The 20,671-nt window shown below is 38.7% G+C and overlaps 1 protein-coding gene across 1 annotated transcript; it reads left to right on the top strand.

The window, feature by feature from the left end:
• The first annotated feature begins 19,503 nt into the window (after positions 1 to 19,503).
• LOC149219763 (uncharacterized) lies at positions 19,504 to 20,268 on the top strand. Its single transcript, XM_089386911.1, has one exon. The coding sequence runs from the start codon at positions 19,504 to 19,506 to the stop codon at positions 20,266 to 20,268; it is 765 nt and encodes a 254-aa protein (XP_089243037.1).
• Positions 20,269 to 20,671: the final 403 nt, after the last annotated feature.

Here is a 20,671-nt window from a genome sequence, read left to right as displayed (position 1 = left end):
TTAATTTCCATCTCAAGCACCCGCATCCGGGAAAGATACTAATTAGTTAGCTTATGCTCATTGGTTCTAATTTTCCTTTCAAAGTACTCAATGTAAAAATAATTTTTCCTTCAAAATTGTTGAATAAATTTAAAGAGAAACACTTCTTTGAAAATTTTCATGAGATTTGTAAAGATGGATCTTAATACTTTCTAAACCTCTACCTTTCTTCAAAATTGTAACAACCCTCTTGTGAAAATTCCGTGTAAAAATATATAAATACCATGGATGATGGGACATGTATTCCACGCTGAATGGTAGGTAGGACATCCTAGTGGGTGTTCATTTGGTTGTTTATGGTTAAGGAAATCGCTAAGACATTAAAGAGGCAAAAATGTATTTTGACACATTTATTTAAAGCGCAAGAAGGCATCAACATTAGCAGCTACATCAGATTTGCTTGCATATATGATATCTTCACTATTTTGGCATGCATGGCACATGTATGCGGTTTCTTGGTTGTGACCTGTCATTGGCACAGAGGATTGCATGGATCGATAGTGGATTGCCAAGCCTTGCCATGGTGATTTTGGAATTAATTTCATTGTTTTGTTTTGGTTGGTTCTCATGTTTCCTTAGATTGGGTTGAGTTATTAGTCCCAGAAGCCGTGGTTGAAAAAATGCTCTGGAAGAACTGTAATGGCTTGGGTTGAGTTACTAGTTGGGTGATTAAAATCAACTGCAAGAATTTGCAGCAACAACAAAAGAAATTAGAACATGCAACATCACGCTGGTAAAGTATTCAAGAGCAGGGCCATTGTGGAACACTAGTACCCAATAGTGTCCATTGATTGCCATGAGCATGATATGACCGGTATGATGTGTTGAGATAGGGATATGCCTTGATTTTTGTATATTCTGATGCGAGCTTGCTAAGGGATGTCATTGGGATGGAGGTGCCAACAGAACTTGTATGGTGAGTGATTGCATGTAAGGGATTAACCAGATTTTTCGAGGGACTGTGTAGTAGAGAAAGGAAGGTTGGGGATGGATCTACTTTGGTCATTAGCATTGCTAGATGGAATCAGATGCACATTGGGAGTGTGTCCTGGAACAATGAACTGGTAACCATTTGTTGAGAGGACAAGTGGCGCAGAATTATAGCACTAGACATTAGATGGATATTTGACTTTGCAGTGTATTTTGGACTTCCTAAGAAGGACGTGCATCTTGGTATTACTTTGAGGTTGGAGATGTGAAACTCTAGATTCCCTTATTGAATGATACGAGCATTGTATCCTTTATTTGTTGGTTAAGCAAATGTGCATAGGTGTATATGTGTATATCATTGTAAATACCTTAATGAGTTGTGTTATAAAGCTCCAATATGTGGTATGGTTTTTATTTGGTTATGTTGTAATGATGTTTTTCTTTTCAGTAGGTCATTCATTGTAAATACTGCAACAAGTTGTGTTATAAAGCTCCATGGAAAGTATGTTTTATTTTCAGAAGTCATGTTGATTATAGATGTCATTAAACACCGAGGATTGTGTTCCCCCAAAGGGGAGGGTTCTGTAACAGCCATGGTGAAAATTTCATGTAAAAATATATAAATACCACAGATGATGAGACATGTATTCCAAGCTGAATGGTGGGCAAGACATCCTAATGGGTGTTCATTTGGTTGTTTATGGTTAAGGAAAATGACAAAGGCAATGGCTAAGACATTAAAGAGGAAAAAAGGTATTTTGGCACATTTATTTATGAAAATAATGAAAATTAAAATAAAAAGGAGGTGAAAAGTTACCACAAGGGCTTCATTAGAGGAGCAATATCATACCATGTGGGTTCATATTTGGGGATATGTATTGAGGGAAAAACGACATAATATATTGAGGGATATATAAGGGGTAAACAATTTTTATATTGGAAAATACAAAAAATAAAGCTCAAAGTTAATGAAAAAATATAAAGGGGTATAAAAAATGTTAATGAAAAAATAAATACTTACAATATCTAGTGAAAGTAGAGGTTTTTTAAATTGGCAAGTTGTATTGAATTCATATTGGTGGGGCGTTAAATAATGTGCTTTTTAGAGGGATTTTCGAATATGTAGTAAAGAAAGGGTATTTTAAAATATACCACGAATACATGTGATATGACAGATGTTCACTGAGTGAATCCTTCGCGAAGGTCATAGGTCGTATATGAGAAGGAAAACGAAAGAAAATAATGGAAATCGGGAGGAAAAAGGTATTTTGGCACATTTCTTTATGAAAAATAACGGAAAATAGGATAAAAAGAGGTGAAAAGTCACAGGTTGCATGTGAAGAGGAAAGCAAAGGAAAATAATGGAAATTAGGAGAAAAATGAGGTGAAAGGTCACAGGTTTCATGTGGGGAGGAAAATGAAGGAAAATAATGAAAATTAGGAGGAAAATGAGGTGAAAAGTCACAAGTTGCATGTAAAGAGGAAAACGAAGGAAAATAATGAAAATTAGGAGAAAAAATATATTTTGGCACACTTATTTATGAAAATAATGGAAATTAGGAGAAAAAAGAGGTGAAAGGTCACACATTTCATGTAAGGAAGAAAAATAAATAAAATAATGGAAATTAGGAGAAAAAAGAGGTAAAAGGTCACAAGTTGCCTGTGAGAAAAAAAAAATAATGGAAAATGAAGATAATAGAGGTCTCATTAATAAAAAGGCTTCTAAAGATTAGTCATGAAACTTCTTACTTTCAATGTGAACCTTTTGGCAATTGAGTTTTGGAGATCTCTCATTATTCTCTCTCTCATACTCTTGGAGAGTTTTCTTCAAACACTCTTGGTAAGCATGACATACTTGGATTCTTGGAGCAAAAAGGCAAAGAAAGAGTAGAAAAGCGCAAAAAGGCACCGACATCAACAACTACATCAAATTTTCTTACAAGTACGGAGTTGCATGTATGATTTATTCACTATTTTGGCATGCATGGCACATGCATGTGGTTTCTTGGTTGTGATCTATAATTGGCATGAAGGATTCCCTAGATCGATAATTGATTGCCTAGCATTGCCATTTCCTGGATAGCCATGGCGATTGTGGATTTACTTTCATTTTTTTGTTTCGTTTTTATTGGCTCTCATGTTTACTTAGATTGGGTTGAGTTATTAGTTATGGAAGCCCTAGTTGAACAAACGCTCTGGAAGCCCTACAATGGCTTGGGTTGAGTTACTAGTCCTGGAAGCCTTGGTTGGACAAACCCTCTAGAAGCCCTTGGTGCATTGAGTTACTAGTCCTAAAAGTTTGGTTGGACAAACACTTTGGAAGCCTTGTATAAAATGGGGGTTGAGTTACTAGTTCTGGAAGCCTTGGCTGAAAAAACACTCTGAAAGCTCTGGAAGGCTTGGAAAGAGACCAATCTGATGATGGTTTTTTTTTTGTGATGTCCAACCATGAGGTGTATGGCTTCTGGAAGCCCTGGATGAGTTTTGATTGAATTTTTTTATGAGATCTCACATTCATGCTTGGAATATGGTACGAAGGTGAATGGCTAAACAAAAATTTGGCTCGGCCATTCTACAGTCGAGTGGAACATGGTAGTTCCATCTCGAGTTGGTTCATTTCATTTATTAATGAGAAATTCATTCCCTTAATTTACATGTGTAAAGATACTGATGTATTTATAGATTTGATAGCTGACATGTTTATTGTATTTTTGTTCCTATTATGTTGGTTATATGCACATTTTATGACAACAACTATGTATGCCTCTCAACATGTGTTTACTTGTATGTGAATGGATAATGTGTTTATGACATAATGGAAGATAATCCAACAAATGGCACAAGGGAACAATGGTACATAGTGATTCTCAAATAAGTATGAAATCCCTACACTTAATTCTATTATTTACACCTGTAGATTACAGATCAATGATATGTATGACGAAACACCCGTCATGACTAATGGGATTCTGGTTATAATCTTGTTTAGTTTATTGATTTTTCGATTCCATTTCCTTAAAGTCACCAAGGAGGTTGAATCTTATCCATAGTGGCCTTTGGTCGCATGTTTACCTTGCTTGGGTAGATATGGGAGGAGGGCGTTACAAAAAATATTTATATTACTTTAAAATTTTCAAAATTTGATGAAATTAAATTTAAATTTTATAATAAAAGTAAAATTATAATTAAATTTGGAATTCAAAATTAAAATAAACATAACTCAATCATATATATTGTATTTAGGAGGAGGGCGTTACAAAAAATATTTATAGTACTTTAAAATTTTCAAAATTTGATGAAATTAAATTTAAATTTTATAATAAAACTAAAATTATAATTAAATTTGGAATTCAAAATTAAAATAAACATAAATCAATCATATATATTGTATTTACCTAAAACTTTATTTCAAAAATAATTGTAGTTCCAAATTGAACCAACCAACTTTGAAATGATAAAATTGAAAGTATTCAAATTTAAATTGCTCTTAATAAATATAGATGACACTTAAAACATAAATTCTAAGAGAAAAACAAAGAAATATTCATATAAAATTTACAAAAACTCGTGTGGTGTGAATTCATGTCTTTTATTGTTCTTTGCATTTACTATTCTATCTACAATTGCTATTTATCATTGGAAGATTAAATTGTTTTAAAATATTGCTAATGAAAAATAAGAATTGGGGTAAAAGTGATTGTAACAACATATAATAGTGGTAAATTAAAAACATCAATGTACCATTCAATTTATTACCACAACCATAATCAATTACATAACAAATCAAACACAATACTTATAATGAAAAGAAAGTAGAATATTAGGAGGGAAACCAACTATTAAAAAGACACAATACTCATCTTTAAATCAAGCTAGAAGATCTAGATGTATAATTTTGACTATTCAGCTCCAAGTGCTTAGATCATAAATCAATGTGAAATTCCAACCTCATATGAGTGTATATTTATAGTCCAAAGTCAATATCAAACCCCCCTTATATCAATTTGTTTAATAAAATTAAATTTGATTATACAAAATATGTATCATTACTTTACATAATAGATCAAAATATTTTTTGAAAAATCTAATTACTTTACATAATAGATGAACATTTTTATCTATTAAAATGAATAAAAGAAATTCACATATTAAACTCACATTAAAGTAATGAAAACACATTATGATCTATTTAAAAAAAAAAATACATATAAATAATTTTATAAAATTAACAATATTCTATTATATATACATTAATGTTTCTAATAAAATGTACACCATTGTCACAATAATAATAAGCACATTTATCATCATAATCACTCTACAACATTTCATCTATTCTATTTATTTTTTATTTTTTATTTGTAACTAGGCTAAGCTTAGACCTAGGCCAACCCATCTATTGGATGTAAGAACATATTGTCCACTAGTGGGATGTTATCACTAGGATTGTGGGAGACTTGTCAAGTCCACTAATGGGATGTTATCATTAGGATTTTGGGAGACTTGTCAAGCTTGGATTCTCCTCGGGATAGTGTAATTCCTCCAAAAGTGACTTCCATATTTAACTCCTCCCTATCAGATTTGAACATAAAACCTCGTGGAATTCACCTATTATAACATCCATATAAATATTTAATTCTCTTTTATTTTTTAAACTTTAATACATAATTATATTGTCTAACTAATTGGTAGATGTTGAAATTATTTGCATTATCATATTATGTACGTGGTTTGTAAATGTTGAAATTATTTGAGAGAATGATTGTCATCAATAAGACTTGTTCTTACCATAGCATGAAATGTATCAAAAGAGCTCTATTATTCGAATTGCTTTAAACTTTATTGTATAGTCAAATTGTCTACTTGTCAAATTTAGATATCAAAATATCCTTAATTCAAATATACATTTAAATAATGTAGTTATAATTTTATTTATTTATTTCAATTATCAGATTGATATAATTTTTGAAATAAATATCGAATTACTCTAATTTATTTCAAAATTTATTTTAATTTAATTTTCCATATGTCAAATTTAAATATGCCTTAATTTAATTGGGCTTAAATAATATAGTTATATTTTTTTATTTGTTTTCAATTTGATATAATCATTATAATAAAATAGTTATTAATTTTTAAATCTTCCTTAATTTATGGTGTAGCACCACAAAATGATATTCGAATTACCGACATTTACATTTACATATGGAAGTTAGATTTGAATTACTGACATTTACATTTACATATGGAAGTTAGAGGAACTTTTGTTAATGTTCACAAACAAGTAATGTTAATTTTTATTAGTATGATGAAATCTCAGAAGAGAGGGTAGATCGGTAAACAAATTCTAACCTCTAGATAATAAGAAATACACTCCTCTACCCTGCAGATAAAAGAAGTTCTCAGTGGAGAGGAGCGGGTTCTGTTTTTGTTGTTCCAAATGGAAGGAAAAACTGGCGTGACACTACCAAAGAGATATGTCTTGAGCTGGACTAGAGGATAACTCTGGACTAGAGGATAACTCTGTTACAGATTAAGATGTTAGACTAGACGAGGGTCTTGAGGTCTACTGAAATCTAATTGTTTTCTATTGTCTGGAGCGGCATCTTGGGGGAGAAGTAGACATAATTTCCTTCTCAAGGTTGGGAGGAACAGTCTCAACCCTGTTGAATTGATGAGATTGTGAATTTACAGATAAATATTTGTACTTGCACATCTATGCAACTATGCATTGGATTTTTTATTATGTAAAAGGGAGAGAAAAGGTTGTATAAAGGTTGTAGTAATTGTTTTGTGGAATAATAGTAAAGGTTGTAGTAATTGTTTTGTGGGCAAATGCACGTGAGAAATCTGTGTATTGCAATATTAAACAGAAAGGACGAAGGTCGCGGGGTCAGAGCATTGAGACAAGCTTTGAAAATTATACTAGTTCAAGTTATCGAACTAAGCACCAAGCTAAGTTGTGCGTTACATGGGAAAGTTAACTTTGAAGATTAAGTCGTATTGACAAGAAACTTGCAATGAAACCCTTGACGTTGTATTTATCCTGTTAGAACAGACTTAGGAGTTCTATTCAGTTAAACATTGGTCATGGGGTTCCTCTCCTAAAAGCTGAGAAGAGAAACCAGAGCTATTATCTAGTGTAACTGGTGGTTAAGGAATAAACTAAGTTAACCTGGTGGGTGCGAGGATTCTGATTGCACAACGAGAACATGCTATATAATGATTATAAATTTGAGCAGAAATGCTCCAGTATTCCCCAAGGGATTCTTCCCAAGGGAATTGTTATAGGAGTCCCGGTGAAAACAAATTAATAGACAGACCTCAAGGTTTTTGTACCAACTGAGAAAATTTATGCGTAAATATAACATATGTAAATGTAAATGAACTATAGCAGAGAGCCAGTTAAGGAAAACAAACAAACAAAAAAGACAAGTGTGGTCAATTTAAATTGTAAATGCAAAACCCAGGCCCGGTTCCCGCCATTAAGATGAACACAAATTTTTGACGAATTTTGTTGTATGAGTCCTATCTAGGTAAGAGGAGTGTCGAGACCAGAGAAGACTGTTGAGAGAGTTGAGACCAGGGCTGCCCACTGCATCGGCTTCCGACCCGGTCTCCCTCATACCCCCCTTCCATTAAACTTAAACAGAAGTACCAAAAATTAACTTATACAGTCTTCACGAACAAGGTCGTGCCTATTACAAGCAAAAGAATTATAACGAGGGAGAAATACTCAAAAACTGTAAGAAAAGATTCATACATATGTATATATATCTTGTACGTGCCTAAGCATAGGAGTATGAGCCAAATAACTTGATACATTGGTAGCAAAACTGCATACATTACTTTGAGAAAACCATTCCTGGTTGATAGCGCTGTGAGGCACCATATTTAATAGGAAGAAAATAAATCAAGTACCCTTTATTCCTCCAAGCAAGGAATTAACAGAACCTCTCAGCAATTACAACGGTGTTAAACAGTTACCCAGAAAAACGCCATGAGGTAACAATAACACACCTTGGGAACACTGTAGGATATGTTTAACCATTTAATATTTGCCATACAACGAAGCTGGAAATCGTCCAAACGCTGTCTCAACGCATTGTTGGAGTGTCCCACAACAAACCTTAAGGGGATTACTGCTATAACCAGGAAATTGCCAAATCAAGAATTGGAATCAACAATACAGTATGTTAGCTTACTGTATGCTCAGACACCTAGGAACCGACTGCTGCTACCTGTAGAATGGGTGGAAATTGGGTCGTAGCCTTAGTTCGAACCCTGCAAAACGAAGGCAACCGAACTTAAATGTGAATTATATAAATTTAATAGCGGTTCCAGAAAAGAAACCCTGATGAAAATGAAGTTATCTGGAGAAATGGAGTTACCGGGAGGCCCTTCTTGATGAGGGGAAGTGTGGGATCAATCCCTCACCGTAGCCATCGAATCTGGAGTAACCTGATAATGAATAAGGGCGAAGTAAACCCTGCAAAACATGGCAACTGGAAGTGTTAACAGAGGGCATGACAAACCCTGTTCCAATTAATCAGAATTGGGAAAAAGGTTCACCTGTAATGTAGCTCACCTGCATAGATTGACGGTTCCAGAATGTCAAAAGGGAGCCACCGTGGAAGTTCGTATGGAAGTTGTAGAGCGCAGCAGGGAGAAAGTATTGTGCAAATGAGAGATCTGGGCAGCGGAGGCAGGGGTTAAATTTGACGGGTAACCCTACCCATCAGAGAAATTTTTTACGACGGTTTTATTTTTATATAGCCCTTCACATGACTTTTAATATTTATTTTTACCCTTCATAATATTTTTCCTATATTTTTAATCAGCTGTTTCCCACGGAAAATGTGGATGTCGGTCCTATATTTTTACTCAGCTGTTTCCCTCGGAAAATGTGGATGACGGCAGATTGCTCGAGGGGCTGAAACCTATGCAAATCGAAATCGATTCTGATTATTCAAGAGACGGCGCTGCCTCTCCATCTTCTGATGGCGGGGACCCTCGTTATGAAATCCTGGTTTAACCACTCAACTCTCTTTTTTGTATTTTCTGGTTAATCTTATGATTGGCCTGCAGCAATGTATAGAGAGCTCTTATGGCTTGGGATGGGATTTTGATGATCTCGTAATTTTTCTGTGGAATCGACTATACATTAGTCATTACTATTCCTACAAAGAAGGTATTTAATGTGTGGCAATTTTGGATTAAGTTATTCTAGGTTTTCCATCGAAATTTTGTCCCATTAATGTACAGAATAACACAAAAAAAAAAAATGAACCATTAAAGTACTATGCAACTTTACATTAGCTAAATTTCCATATTTTTATTAACATTGTTTAGAGCTTCCTTTTAGGAATGCTAACACTTTTCGATTATTTCTGATGGTTATCGACCATGGTTTCTTTTTCTTAAAACTTAATTTTCGGGTTTTCTTGCCAATAATCAAGCTTAATATAGTTCTTGGGAATAATCAGCGTTACTAGTTCGTTGTATAGGTTAAATATAACTATTTTACATTTCGGGCTTTTGCATCTGGTGATATAATTTTTGCTTAAATTATAACTTCATAATTTTTAATTATTTAAATTACGCTTTTCATATAAAATATATTCAATACTTACATATATAAATTTTGTTGCTAAAATGATCAAAATAGAATTCAAGAAAAAACATGTGTCCGTTGTAGTTGCGGATCATGCAGAGCATCGCGTTAAGTGCATGAGAGTGAGGAAATAACTACAAATCGGTGGACAAGACATGATGAAAACTGTAATCTTGGCGGGACTAAAGCAATCAATGCACCAACCTAGGTCAACTACCCTCCCATAACATGTGTCATCCTGGAGTATATATATATAAATTGAAACTTTTAAATTTTTTATATGTCCGTCAAAATGACGGTTTTATAAAAAATCAGCAAGTTAAGGATTACGGGTTTATTTTGCAATAAACTGTATTTTACGGCTAAAAAGGCGAAAAATGGATAAATAGGCGTCAATTTTAAAGGTTGAGCGGAGGGAACAAGGGTCAGTTAAACTAACCACTTGTGGTGCATCCAGGACCGTTGTATGAGAAACCCTGTGATCAACGCCCCAGATTGTTCCAACTCCTTGTCGCCTCAACCAGAAAATGTCAGTAGCAACCTGTCTCGAGAACATTCCGACTGGTTCTGTAAGGTCCCCGGGTACGCGCGCGTTCGGGTGTCGGGGGAAGTCACCGTGCATGGGCGCACAGGCGGGCGCGGGCGCACGCGCGGACGCGGGCGACCGGCGGGTGGGTCTGCACGACAGGCGGGCGAGGCTGCACGGCGGACGGGCGAGGCTGCACGGCGTGTGGGCGAGGCTGCACGGCGGGCGGGCGATGCTGCACGACGGGCGGGTCTACACGACAGGCGGGCGGGTCTGCACGACGGGCGGGTGAGCGCACACGGGCGGGTGAGCGCACACGGGAAAGCGACGTTTCAGCAAACATAAATGTGACGAAAGTTAAAAATGGTGAAATGAAGTGCCAGGTTTATACCTATGCGTGGAGGTTGGCTTATGGTGGTAAGGCCGACTTGAATAAAGATTAAAAAGGGTGTGTGAATGCCAATTTAGGGGTCGGCCAAAGGGTTACCACCCACATATGGATCCACACATAAACTATGTAGTATGCATATATATATGGCATACGTTGGAGCTCATTTCATCCAAGAATCATTCGCTCATCTCTCATATACAAGGGGTAAAACAACACAGAAATAGAGGTAGACTACGCATACCTCATGCGTAGTGCTACCAAAGGTGCAGTTTTGACTTAAGTGCGTTTTGAATGAGGTAACCGTGTTCGGGGTGAGTTCTAAGGTGCAGTTCTTGGTGTAAGGCTTGGCAAGGATTCTTGGTGGCTCGGGTGAGCACCGTCCTTTGTGCAAGAAAGGCACAAGATGTTGTAAAGGCAGGATTGCCCCTCGGTTGTATTATTTGGCTAAGTGTTGGCTTGAAGTTTGTCAACCACACTTGTATTGTAACATTGAAGAAGTTGTTATAATATATTGTTGGGCAGACTTTACCGGGAGTTGCCCCTCCCTTTATACTTGTGTATTGTTCTCGGTTTATTGTACATGGTTAATGATTGAGAATGTTCTTTGTTAAAGTATAAAGGATAACACTTTATTCGGTTATAAGAACACAAGTTAAGTATGTTCATGTTGGAATAGGCGTAGCCCATAAACGTTAGTATTGTTAAAAAGAAAGCGTTCGGTGGTGCCGCACCTTGCTACAAGCGGTTGGAAGATCACCGCAGGTGTAGGGGCGTGACAGTTGGTATCAGAGCTCGGTCGGAGCTGGTGACAGGTGAAGCAGGTGCAGATAAGGTTATGGAGAACAGTCTGGGTTACGTAGACTTGATGGTTTATGGCAAGACCATTCAAGCTCTGGTAGACACGGGTGCTACACATAACTTTATGACAACACGGTTAGCAAAAGAGGCTGGGCTGGAGGTCAAGACAGTGAACTCTAGAGCTAAGGTGGCAGGTTTGGTACACGATGTACCTGTGCAGATAGAAGAATGGGAAGGTCAGTTAGACTTCATAGTGATAGAGATGAATGACTTCGATATGATACTTGGACGGGATTTCTTCAGTGAAGAAGAGCTTCTTCAACTCGGTTGGACAACGGAGCAAGGTGAAGTTGCGGATTGTGCCATCAAGGAAGAGGAAGCCGTGATGATCAAAGATGTTGAAGACATGTCTACGATAGAGGATGAAGATGAACGAGGATCGTGCAGTTTGTCAACATGTATGTATGAGGTCACTCACATGGAGGAACCTCATGATGATGAAGTAAGTGATGATACTTGTGTTTCATTTGGGCATTTGGGAGATGGACCGTGTGCAGGAAAGGGCAAAGTCAGTTTGCCAAGACAAGGGGACATCTTACCATGGATGACTATGATGGAACCTTGTATGGAGAAGTAGGGATTGTCAACTATTGCAGGGCTTGTTGGGGTTACTTGTGACCTTGTGATGGAAGGTGCAAGAACCCGGGACAAGTGTGGAACTTGATGATCGTTATGGAGGATTGGGTCATGCTTTAGCCACTTTGGCTAAGTGCCCGGCATGACTCATGGATAGAATGAGGAGGGCACACACTTGTGATGTTTTGGGTGGGCTTCTCATGGTCGAGACCAAGAGATAGTCTTGATGGACACTTTGGTGGAGGAGCTATGATGAAGAGACTCTTGACATGATGACATAATGATGAGATGGTTGGGTGACCGAGTTCACTAAACCGAAAGTTGAAGACTTGGATGGGATGGCCAGATGTTGTGATGTGTCTACTTGGTTGACTACATGGGAAACTTAGTCATGGACATCAGGTTGGAGACATGAAGACATGGAGCATGGCAGAGACCTATGCAAGGACATTGTGTGGAAGCACTTGTAGAGATGTCAAGGGACATCCTAACAAGGTGCTAGGGCAGGAATGTTATGCAAAAGGACTTGCTAGTGTAACATGGGGAATTGAGGATGGCACATTGCAGATGATGAAGGGGACTTCATCGACCTGAATGGGGCACATCAAGAGTTGATCAGATTGGAGACTTGAGGATGGCACATTGCAGATGATGAAGAGGGCTTCATGGACCTGAATGGGGCACATCAAGATTTGATAAGAGTGGAGACTCGAGGATGGCACATTGCAGATGATGAAGAGGACTTCATGGACCTGAATGGGGCACATCGAGAGTTGATTACTTGGATGTAGTTGTGAGCAGCTATGGAGCATTCCTACTACATGGGGAGTTGAGGCATATTGTATGCTTGCTGAGGTGTTGGTTGGGGGATGGCTTATGGAGCTCATGATGACATGAGATTGTTGTGATTTTTAGGGACTTCATGTACGGTGGACTTAGAAGATCTGATGCATTGAGGAGCTGAGGTCAGGTGACTTTGATGCAGTATGGGATGCATACTTTCAAAGTACATGTATGGGCATGGCTTGGAAGAGTGACTTGATGTGGAGGATCGATGAGTCACTTTGGAGTGATGAAGTTACAATGATGATGATGCTTTGGTGATACACTTGAGCATGGGTTGAGCCGAGACTCAACGAATGTCTATACATGGGATCTGACTTGATCAAGGATCATGGGCAGCACATGGATAGGTGAGACAAGTGCATACTTGTTTCGATGGCAGACTTGAGGGATGGCACATTGTAGATGTGATGGAGGGTTGCTTCATGGACCTAGATGTGGCACATCGAGAGTCGGTTTGATGAGATGATCTCTTCACTTTGGAGGAGACACACACCTGGACAACATATTGCAGATGACAGTGGTTCTACATATGTTGTGGTGATGTTTGCCTTATGTGGAGGAGACGACATCGTGGATGATGATGATCTTGGTGGAGAGCTACCAAGATGGTATGTTGTCGAGGACGACAACGATTTCAGGTGGACGAGGATGTAAGGTCCCCGGGTACGGGCGCGTTCGGGCGCCGGGCGAAGTCACCATGCACGGGCGCACTAGCGGGCGTGGGCGCACGGGCGGGCGCGGGCGACCGGCGGGCGGGTCTGCACGACAAGCAGGCGAGGCTGCATGGCGGGCGGGCGAGGCTGCACGGCGGGCGGGCGAGGCTGCACGGCGGGCGGGTCTGCACGACAGGCGGGCGGGTCTGCACGACGGGCGGGTGAGCGCACACGGGCGGGTGAGCGCACACGAGAAAGCGACGTTTCAGCAAACAGAAATGCGACGAAAGTTAAAAATGGTGAAATGAAGTGCCAGGTTTATACCTATGCGTGGAGGTTGGCTTACGGTGGTAAGGCCGACTTGAATAAAGATTAAAAAGGGTGTGTGAATGCCAATTTGGGGGTCGACCAAAGGGCTACCACCCACATATGGGTCCACACATAAACTATGTAGTATGCATATATATATGGCATACGTTGGAGCTCATTTCATCCAAGAATCATTCGCTCATCTCTCATATACAAGGGGTAAAACAACGCAGAAATAGAGGTAGACTACGCATACCTCATGCGTAGTGCTACCAAAGGTGCAGTTTTGACTTAAGCGCGTTTTGAGTGAGGTAACCGTGTTCGGGGTGAGTTCTAAGATGCAGTTCTTGGTGTAAGGCTTGGCAAGGATTCTTGGTGGCTCGGGTGAGCACCGTCCTTTATGCAAGAAAGGCACAAGATGTTGTAAAGGCAAGATTGCCCCTCGGTTGTATTATTTGGCTAAGTGTTGGCTTAAAGTTTGTCAAGCACACTTGTATTGTAAAACTGAAGAAGCTGTTATAATATATTGTTGGGCAAACTTTACCGGGAGTTGCCCCTCCCTTTATACTTGTGTATTGTTCTCGGTTTATTGTACATGGTTAATGATTGAGAATGTTCTTTGTTAAAGTATAAAGGATAACACTTTATTCGGTTATAAGAACACAAGTTAAGTATGTTCATGTTGGACTAGGCATAGCCCATAAACGTTAGTATTGTTAAAAAGAAAGTGTTCGGTGGTGCCGCACCTCGCTACAAGCGGTTGGAAGATCACCGCAGGTGTAGGGGCGTGACAGGTTCTCTGGCATACTTTGATTAAAGCGAATACAAAATTAATTGTGATATAAATTTAATACATGTACAATGAATCAGTTCCAAGTAATACAAACTTTATGTATTATTTGATGAGACATTCAACTATTTGCGTTCATATCGTTGGAAAAATTGTAATGGTAGTAATTTTTTTTTATGTATAATATATTATGGTTTAACATATTACATTTGGCACCTGCACTGTGCTTGAATCGATATATGTGCTGTGGATAGCCAAATCCTAGCCACCGGAGCCTGGAGGTCAAATCGTCATTAGACGTGCAGTGTCACCTCAGAGTTCATGAATTGTCCGGTAGATACGAAATGCGAGCTGCTCCAGGCAAAACACATCATTATATTTCCGTAGATATTTTTCATTAGGGTACTGTAGATTTTGTTAAAAGAGAGTTTATTTTAAAGGTGGAAAAATTTATCTTCACATGTGTGAATTGGTTGCCGTGGTTTTCTTAAGGGTAGGGTGATTTTTATCAGGTGGTTTATAAGGCGTATATTTTTATTTTGGTTAAATATATTTTTTTTAATGATTCTAATCATGATTATGAAATTTATATAATTTAGTTTTTATTTAAATAATTTGGAGTAGTCTAATGAGGCGGAAGAATTGTTTGGATGGTTAAAAGTGGCGGGAATCCAGGGGAAAAAAAAATTAAAATTTTGTAGAGGCAGTTTTTGAATCGTGTTTTTGATGGTGGAAATGGATTCAGCACCATCAAAAACGTTGAGGATACCTAAAATTTTGAAGTTTAACAGCTATAACTTGGATTTACAAAAATCTTTGCAAGATTTTCTCTAAATATGACGAGAATTTCCATAAATTTCCGGACAACTCCTCCACCTCGTTAGACTAGGCCAAATAATTTTATGAATACATTTAGTTTTGAAAATAATAGTATGGATAAAATATAATCCTAAGGAAATATACTCCCCTAGAGATTACTATTAAAGGGCTTATAGGGAAATATAAAAATTCTAAATGTTCTAAAAAAAACATAAGCTCTATAAACTAGTTAATCATAATACGGTGTTGTTTTAAAACATTTTTTAAAATATAATCCCCTAGATATTAATATTAAAGGGCTTATAAAATACAATCCCCTAGGGAAATATAAAAATTCTAAAGGTTCTAAAATAACATAATCTCTATAAACTAGTTAATAATAACAAGGCTGTATTTTTAAAACATTTTTTATTATAAAAATTACAATTTCAAATCTTCACTTACCTTATTCTTAAAAAGAGCCATTAGTCATATATAAATATGTAAATGTTATAACAATGGCAAACTGATAGGTTCCGAGCGGAGGTGCGAGCCGAAAGCAACCAATCAGGTCGCAACATGCCTGCGTTTCTGCAGGTACTCAGCCTATGACTGCTAAGCAGGTAAGTGCGGGAGCCATTGCATACCTTGCTTATTCCGTTTTATCGCCACGTTTACCCAGGAGAAAGTTGTGTCTTTTTGTCTGAACGATCCTGCATGTCCGACTATTCGACGTGCTTCCTCCCTACGCCACCTGCCGACAGCCGAGCCTATAGCCATTCATGCAAAACCATATGCTGACACGCTCATTCCGCATCTCGCTAGCCTTTCATTATTGAAGCTATTATAAAACTAGTCTTTGGCGGGGGGGGGGAAAGGTTTGGCTCGCCTCTCTCTCTCCCATGCGTGCTCAGGCGCAGGGCTGTGTTACACTCACAAGCTGGCAGTTTCTCAGCTACCTACATTCGCATTCATATCGGTGTTTTTTTGCTCTGGCTCAAAATTTGCTGGTTTCGGTTTGCTGGAGGATTAAAGACGCTCTCCCCTCGGCATGCGCCTGGTAAAAGGTCAGGCTTCCTGTCTTACAAGTTTGTACCTACTCTATTTTAGTTTATGGGATGCAGTATTTATTTCTGAATTATAGAGTTTCTCAGTTACAGTGAATTTTTATGGTCTAGACTAGTTTTGCTCTGATGCTTTAAAAAAAAAAGGAAGGTGAGTGTGAGTTATGAATCGGCCATTCTTGGGCTGAAGTTCTTTTTAAGCTCTTATGTCAAGGTATTTTTTATTCAGTATGTTTTGGGTAATCATACATAAATTGAAGAAATATGTAGTGATTTATAAACCCTGCTCAGACTTTCGATTTAAAATAGGAGCCTAGTGGTGTATTTTCGAAATATATTGTTGTTGCATAGCTTGCCAGGATTCATCATCCAGTTAACAATATACAGGGAGCTGTTTTTTCCTCAGTAAGCCTAGGAAGATTACTTGATAGGGACTGTTTTTCGCCTAAGTTCACTAGCCTACTACTGATGCTGACACTCTCACACTCTGAAGGAACTGGGGCTCCCATGGACCGTAGTCTGTAGGTTTTTTCTTCCCTCCAAAACAAAATCCCTTGTTTTCCTGGGCCGGAAAATCCAATTCACGGGACGGGAAACTTAAATCTCCAAAGCCGGCGTCTGAAAGATTGCAGAGCATTGTGATTCAAATCTCATAGGTTTTTGGGATGACAGGTCCATAGATGACGTGTCCTGTACCTGTGGGAATAAAGAATTTAGGTCAGTCTTTCATCTGTCATTCGCCTTAATAGGTGTCGTCATCCAAAGTTATTATCTCTGGACAGCTGGCTATATCTGTTTCCGCGCCTCTCTCGAAATGTGGGATCATCCCTCTCGAGTCTTCCTTATGCCAGGTCTCACGTCAGAATAGTCTTAAATTCCCTCTTTTGGCCTTATCTCATCCGGGTTATATGTTCAGAGAACGGTCAGCTTTCTATTTATTTCTGGAGTAAAGTCCCGATCCGGAAATCTAGTCAGGACAAAAAGGTACTAAAGTTAAGCCAGGGGGAGGTTTTTGGCGTCGCATGGAGTGGGGGTCAGATGCATCGGCCACGGAGGCCATGATACAGGCTGCAATACAGGCCGAAGAGGGATGGGAGGGCGCCACGTTATCAGGAGGATGGCAATCTACTCTGGATGACGTGGTTGTCCAACCAACAATGCCAAATGCGGACAGGGATAGGGAAGGGATACAAAGGGAGGTCAACAAGAAAAGTGATTATCAACAGAAGGAAAAGGTTTTGTGTGAACACGCAAACCGCTACAACAAGACTCAGAATCCTGTTAAAACCACCCCCCCGCCTGCTGCAATAAAACTGGATAGCATCCACTTGACCGAGCGTATAGAAAGCCTACAGGAACTTGCTTTGGTGGGCAGATGGCACTTCCCAGAGATGGATGATGCCAGGATGAGAAAATGGCTCGAGGTTCAGTGGAAACCACTGATTGGATATATTCCCATTGTTTCAAATCTTATGAAAGAGTGGTACTGCTTTCATTTTTTAAGCGCCAGTGATCTAGTTACCATTCAGAAACGCCCTTGGGTCCATAGAAGGAGCTTCCTTGCTCTCTACAGATGGTACATTGGGTACAACCCACTGAAAAACACCCCTTCAAATAACTTGATTTGGGTCAAACTCCCTAGCCTTCCCCTAGAGTTGTGGTCTAAGGAGACTCTAACAAAGATAGGAAATGCCATAGGAAGATTTGTCTACGTTGACCCAAGATGTTTTGGGGAAAAAGACAAGCGAATAGCATGGATTCTTATAGAAAAGGCCTACAGGGGAGGGTTTCCTGACCACATAGAGATTGCCTGGAGAGACTTAAAAATAAAACAAAGACTGGATTTTTGGGGAATCCCCTTCAGATGCTCAGCATGTCACAGGACAGGACACCTAATTAAAAACTGCCCTCGACGCCCGGCTCTAAAAAGCAGATTGCTTCATGAAAAAATCCGAGCAGACCTTCCCCAGTTTTCTGAAAAGGAGAAACTATCTCCTACAGTTAGTTTGTCTCCGTCAAAATATGATGTTGTGCAAGTATTTAAAAATTTGGAAAACAAAATCAGCCAATCTCCTCAGTATTTCTCTCAGGACTTTTCTCAGAGCCATGGTACCATGCCTGAAAGCTCGTCTAGGATTGGATCCATTGCTGATAAAAAGACCCATGCTATCCTTTGTCTGCCTCCCCCAGAACCGAATGATGAAAAAGAAGTACCTCCTCCTCCACCGATCATCCAGCCTTTCAAGGACTTTACTGTGGGCTCCCAAACCATCTTTATTTCATCATCTTCGCCTTCGCCCAAAAAGAGAATTATCCCATCTGCGAAAGGCAAAGAGCCAATGGTATCAGCCACCCCTCTAAACTCCCCAGTCTCATCTCCAACAAATTTGTATGACAACGACTTAGACTATCTTCTAAGCAAGAAATCACTTGAGCTGGAACCCTTAACCATCCATAAACCAAGAAAACCTTCGCCTCCTCTTATTAGCCCGGACTCTGCAAGAAATATAACGGTGAGAAAAAAAACAAGGGAGGCAATAGACATTTTAGGGGGAGGACTGATGGTGCAGATAGAGGTGTAAGAAATCTGTCCCTTGTTGATGTACCCATCATTGATATGTCAGAGCTTCAGCCTCTTAGAGCAAGCGCGGCTGAAAAAACTCCTCAATGACTTTCATCATATCTATGAACATAAGAGGTCTGGGAGCAGACCATAAATTTTTGGCGCTAAAGAATATTTTCTACTCAGCTCAGCCAAAAATTATTTTAATCCAAGAAACAATGCATAGCAATCATGTGTCCATCTCCTATTTTAGGAAAATGTTTCCCTCCTGGCACCTGGTAGCTTCGAAAGCCAAGGGTCTTTCGGGGGGCTGGCGGTTTTATGGGATCCTGAATGGATTAGAGCTAAAGCTTATAAATGCTTTGCAGGCATTCTCATCTCAGCCTCTATCAGAGGAAAAGACTGTCCCATTAATATCTTGAATATCTACGCCCCCTATAAGAACAGGATCCCGTTCTGGGAAAAATTATTTGCATCAGAAATTTTTGATATTGAATCATTGATGATTGCAGGCGATCTAAACGTAACTCTAAGTTCGGAGGAACGATGGGGAATAGCAGGAAAAGGGACCCACTCGCAGATCGCATCAAATATGAACTTTTGCACAGGAATCTTGTAGACATAATTCCTTCCAAAATGATGCCTACATGGGACAATGGAAGAATAGAAGAGGTGTATATTGCAAAAAGGATTGATCGTTTCATTGTACATGTCAGCATTATTGATAGAATGGGCATGCCTTATTCGTCCATTGGGAATGTATTCATATCTGACCATAGGCCGATATATCTCAGCTGGAGGGAAAAGGGTTTTAGGAAAGGGTACCCTTTTAAATTCAACAGATCATGGTTAGAAGATCCAGACTTTAATGAAGTCATAACAAAAACATGGAAGGATTTAACTGCAAAAAACATGATACCCCCGTTTATGACCTTTAGAGACAAGCTGTCCTCTATGAGAAAGGTGGTCAAAGAATGGCAGTTTAAAAAAAGACATATGGACAGATTGGCCCTTCAAGAAATACAGAGGGAACTGGAAAGTATCTCCAAAGTTTTGGATGCTAATTCACTTCCATTTAATATGAGATGTCACATAAAAGAGCTTGAAAGGAAAAAACAAAAAATTCTGAAGCAGGAAGAAGCTTCATGGAGACTTAAGAGCAGGGCAATTTGGCTCAAGGAAGGTGACAGGAACACAAAATTTTTCCACAAATATGCAAATTCCAGGCGAGAGAGAAATTCCATATGGAAAATAAGTGATGGTCAGGGGGATTCCTATTCTCTCAACAAGACATCTCAAAGGAAGCTGTGAGACACTTTAAAAACCAATATAAAAGAAGGGATGTTTGCAGGTTTCAGGATATCTTATGGGGTATTGATCTGGTCCCACAAATGTTTGATGATGAAAAAAATGAATGCCTGTTCCAGCCCATAACAGAGGAAGAACTTCTAGGAGTTATGAAGGCTTTCAAGAAGGATAAATGTCCTGGCCCGGATGGCTGGACAATAGAATTCTTTATTCACTTCTTTGATATCATAAAACAAGATTTGCTGAGGATGGTTGAAGCAGCGAGAATCTCAGGCAGCATACATCAGATTACATCCTCCACTCAGATAGCACTTATCCCAAAAAAAATGGAGGCTGAATCCTTTCAAGATTTTAGGCCGATTTCCCTATGCAATATAACTTTCAAAATCATCACAAAAATTATTGC

This window comes from Pinus tabuliformis, chromosome Q (assembly GCF_031772625.1).
Source record: "Pinus tabuliformis cultivar Carrire ecotype Pingquan chromosome Q, CPIR1, whole genome shotgun sequence".
Lineage (NCBI taxonomy): Eukaryota > Viridiplantae > Streptophyta > Pinopsida > Pinales > Pinaceae > Pinus > Pinus tabuliformis.
The sequence above is the reverse complement of the archived record's forward strand: the minus strand, read 5'-3'. Positions and strand labels throughout refer to the sequence as shown.

What these genes read in the sequence shown, in the direction of transcription:
- LOC149219763 (XM_089386911.1), top strand. Translation starts at nt 19,504, where the DNA reads ATGGGGAATAGCAGGAAAAGGGACCCACTCGCAGATCGCATCAAATAT.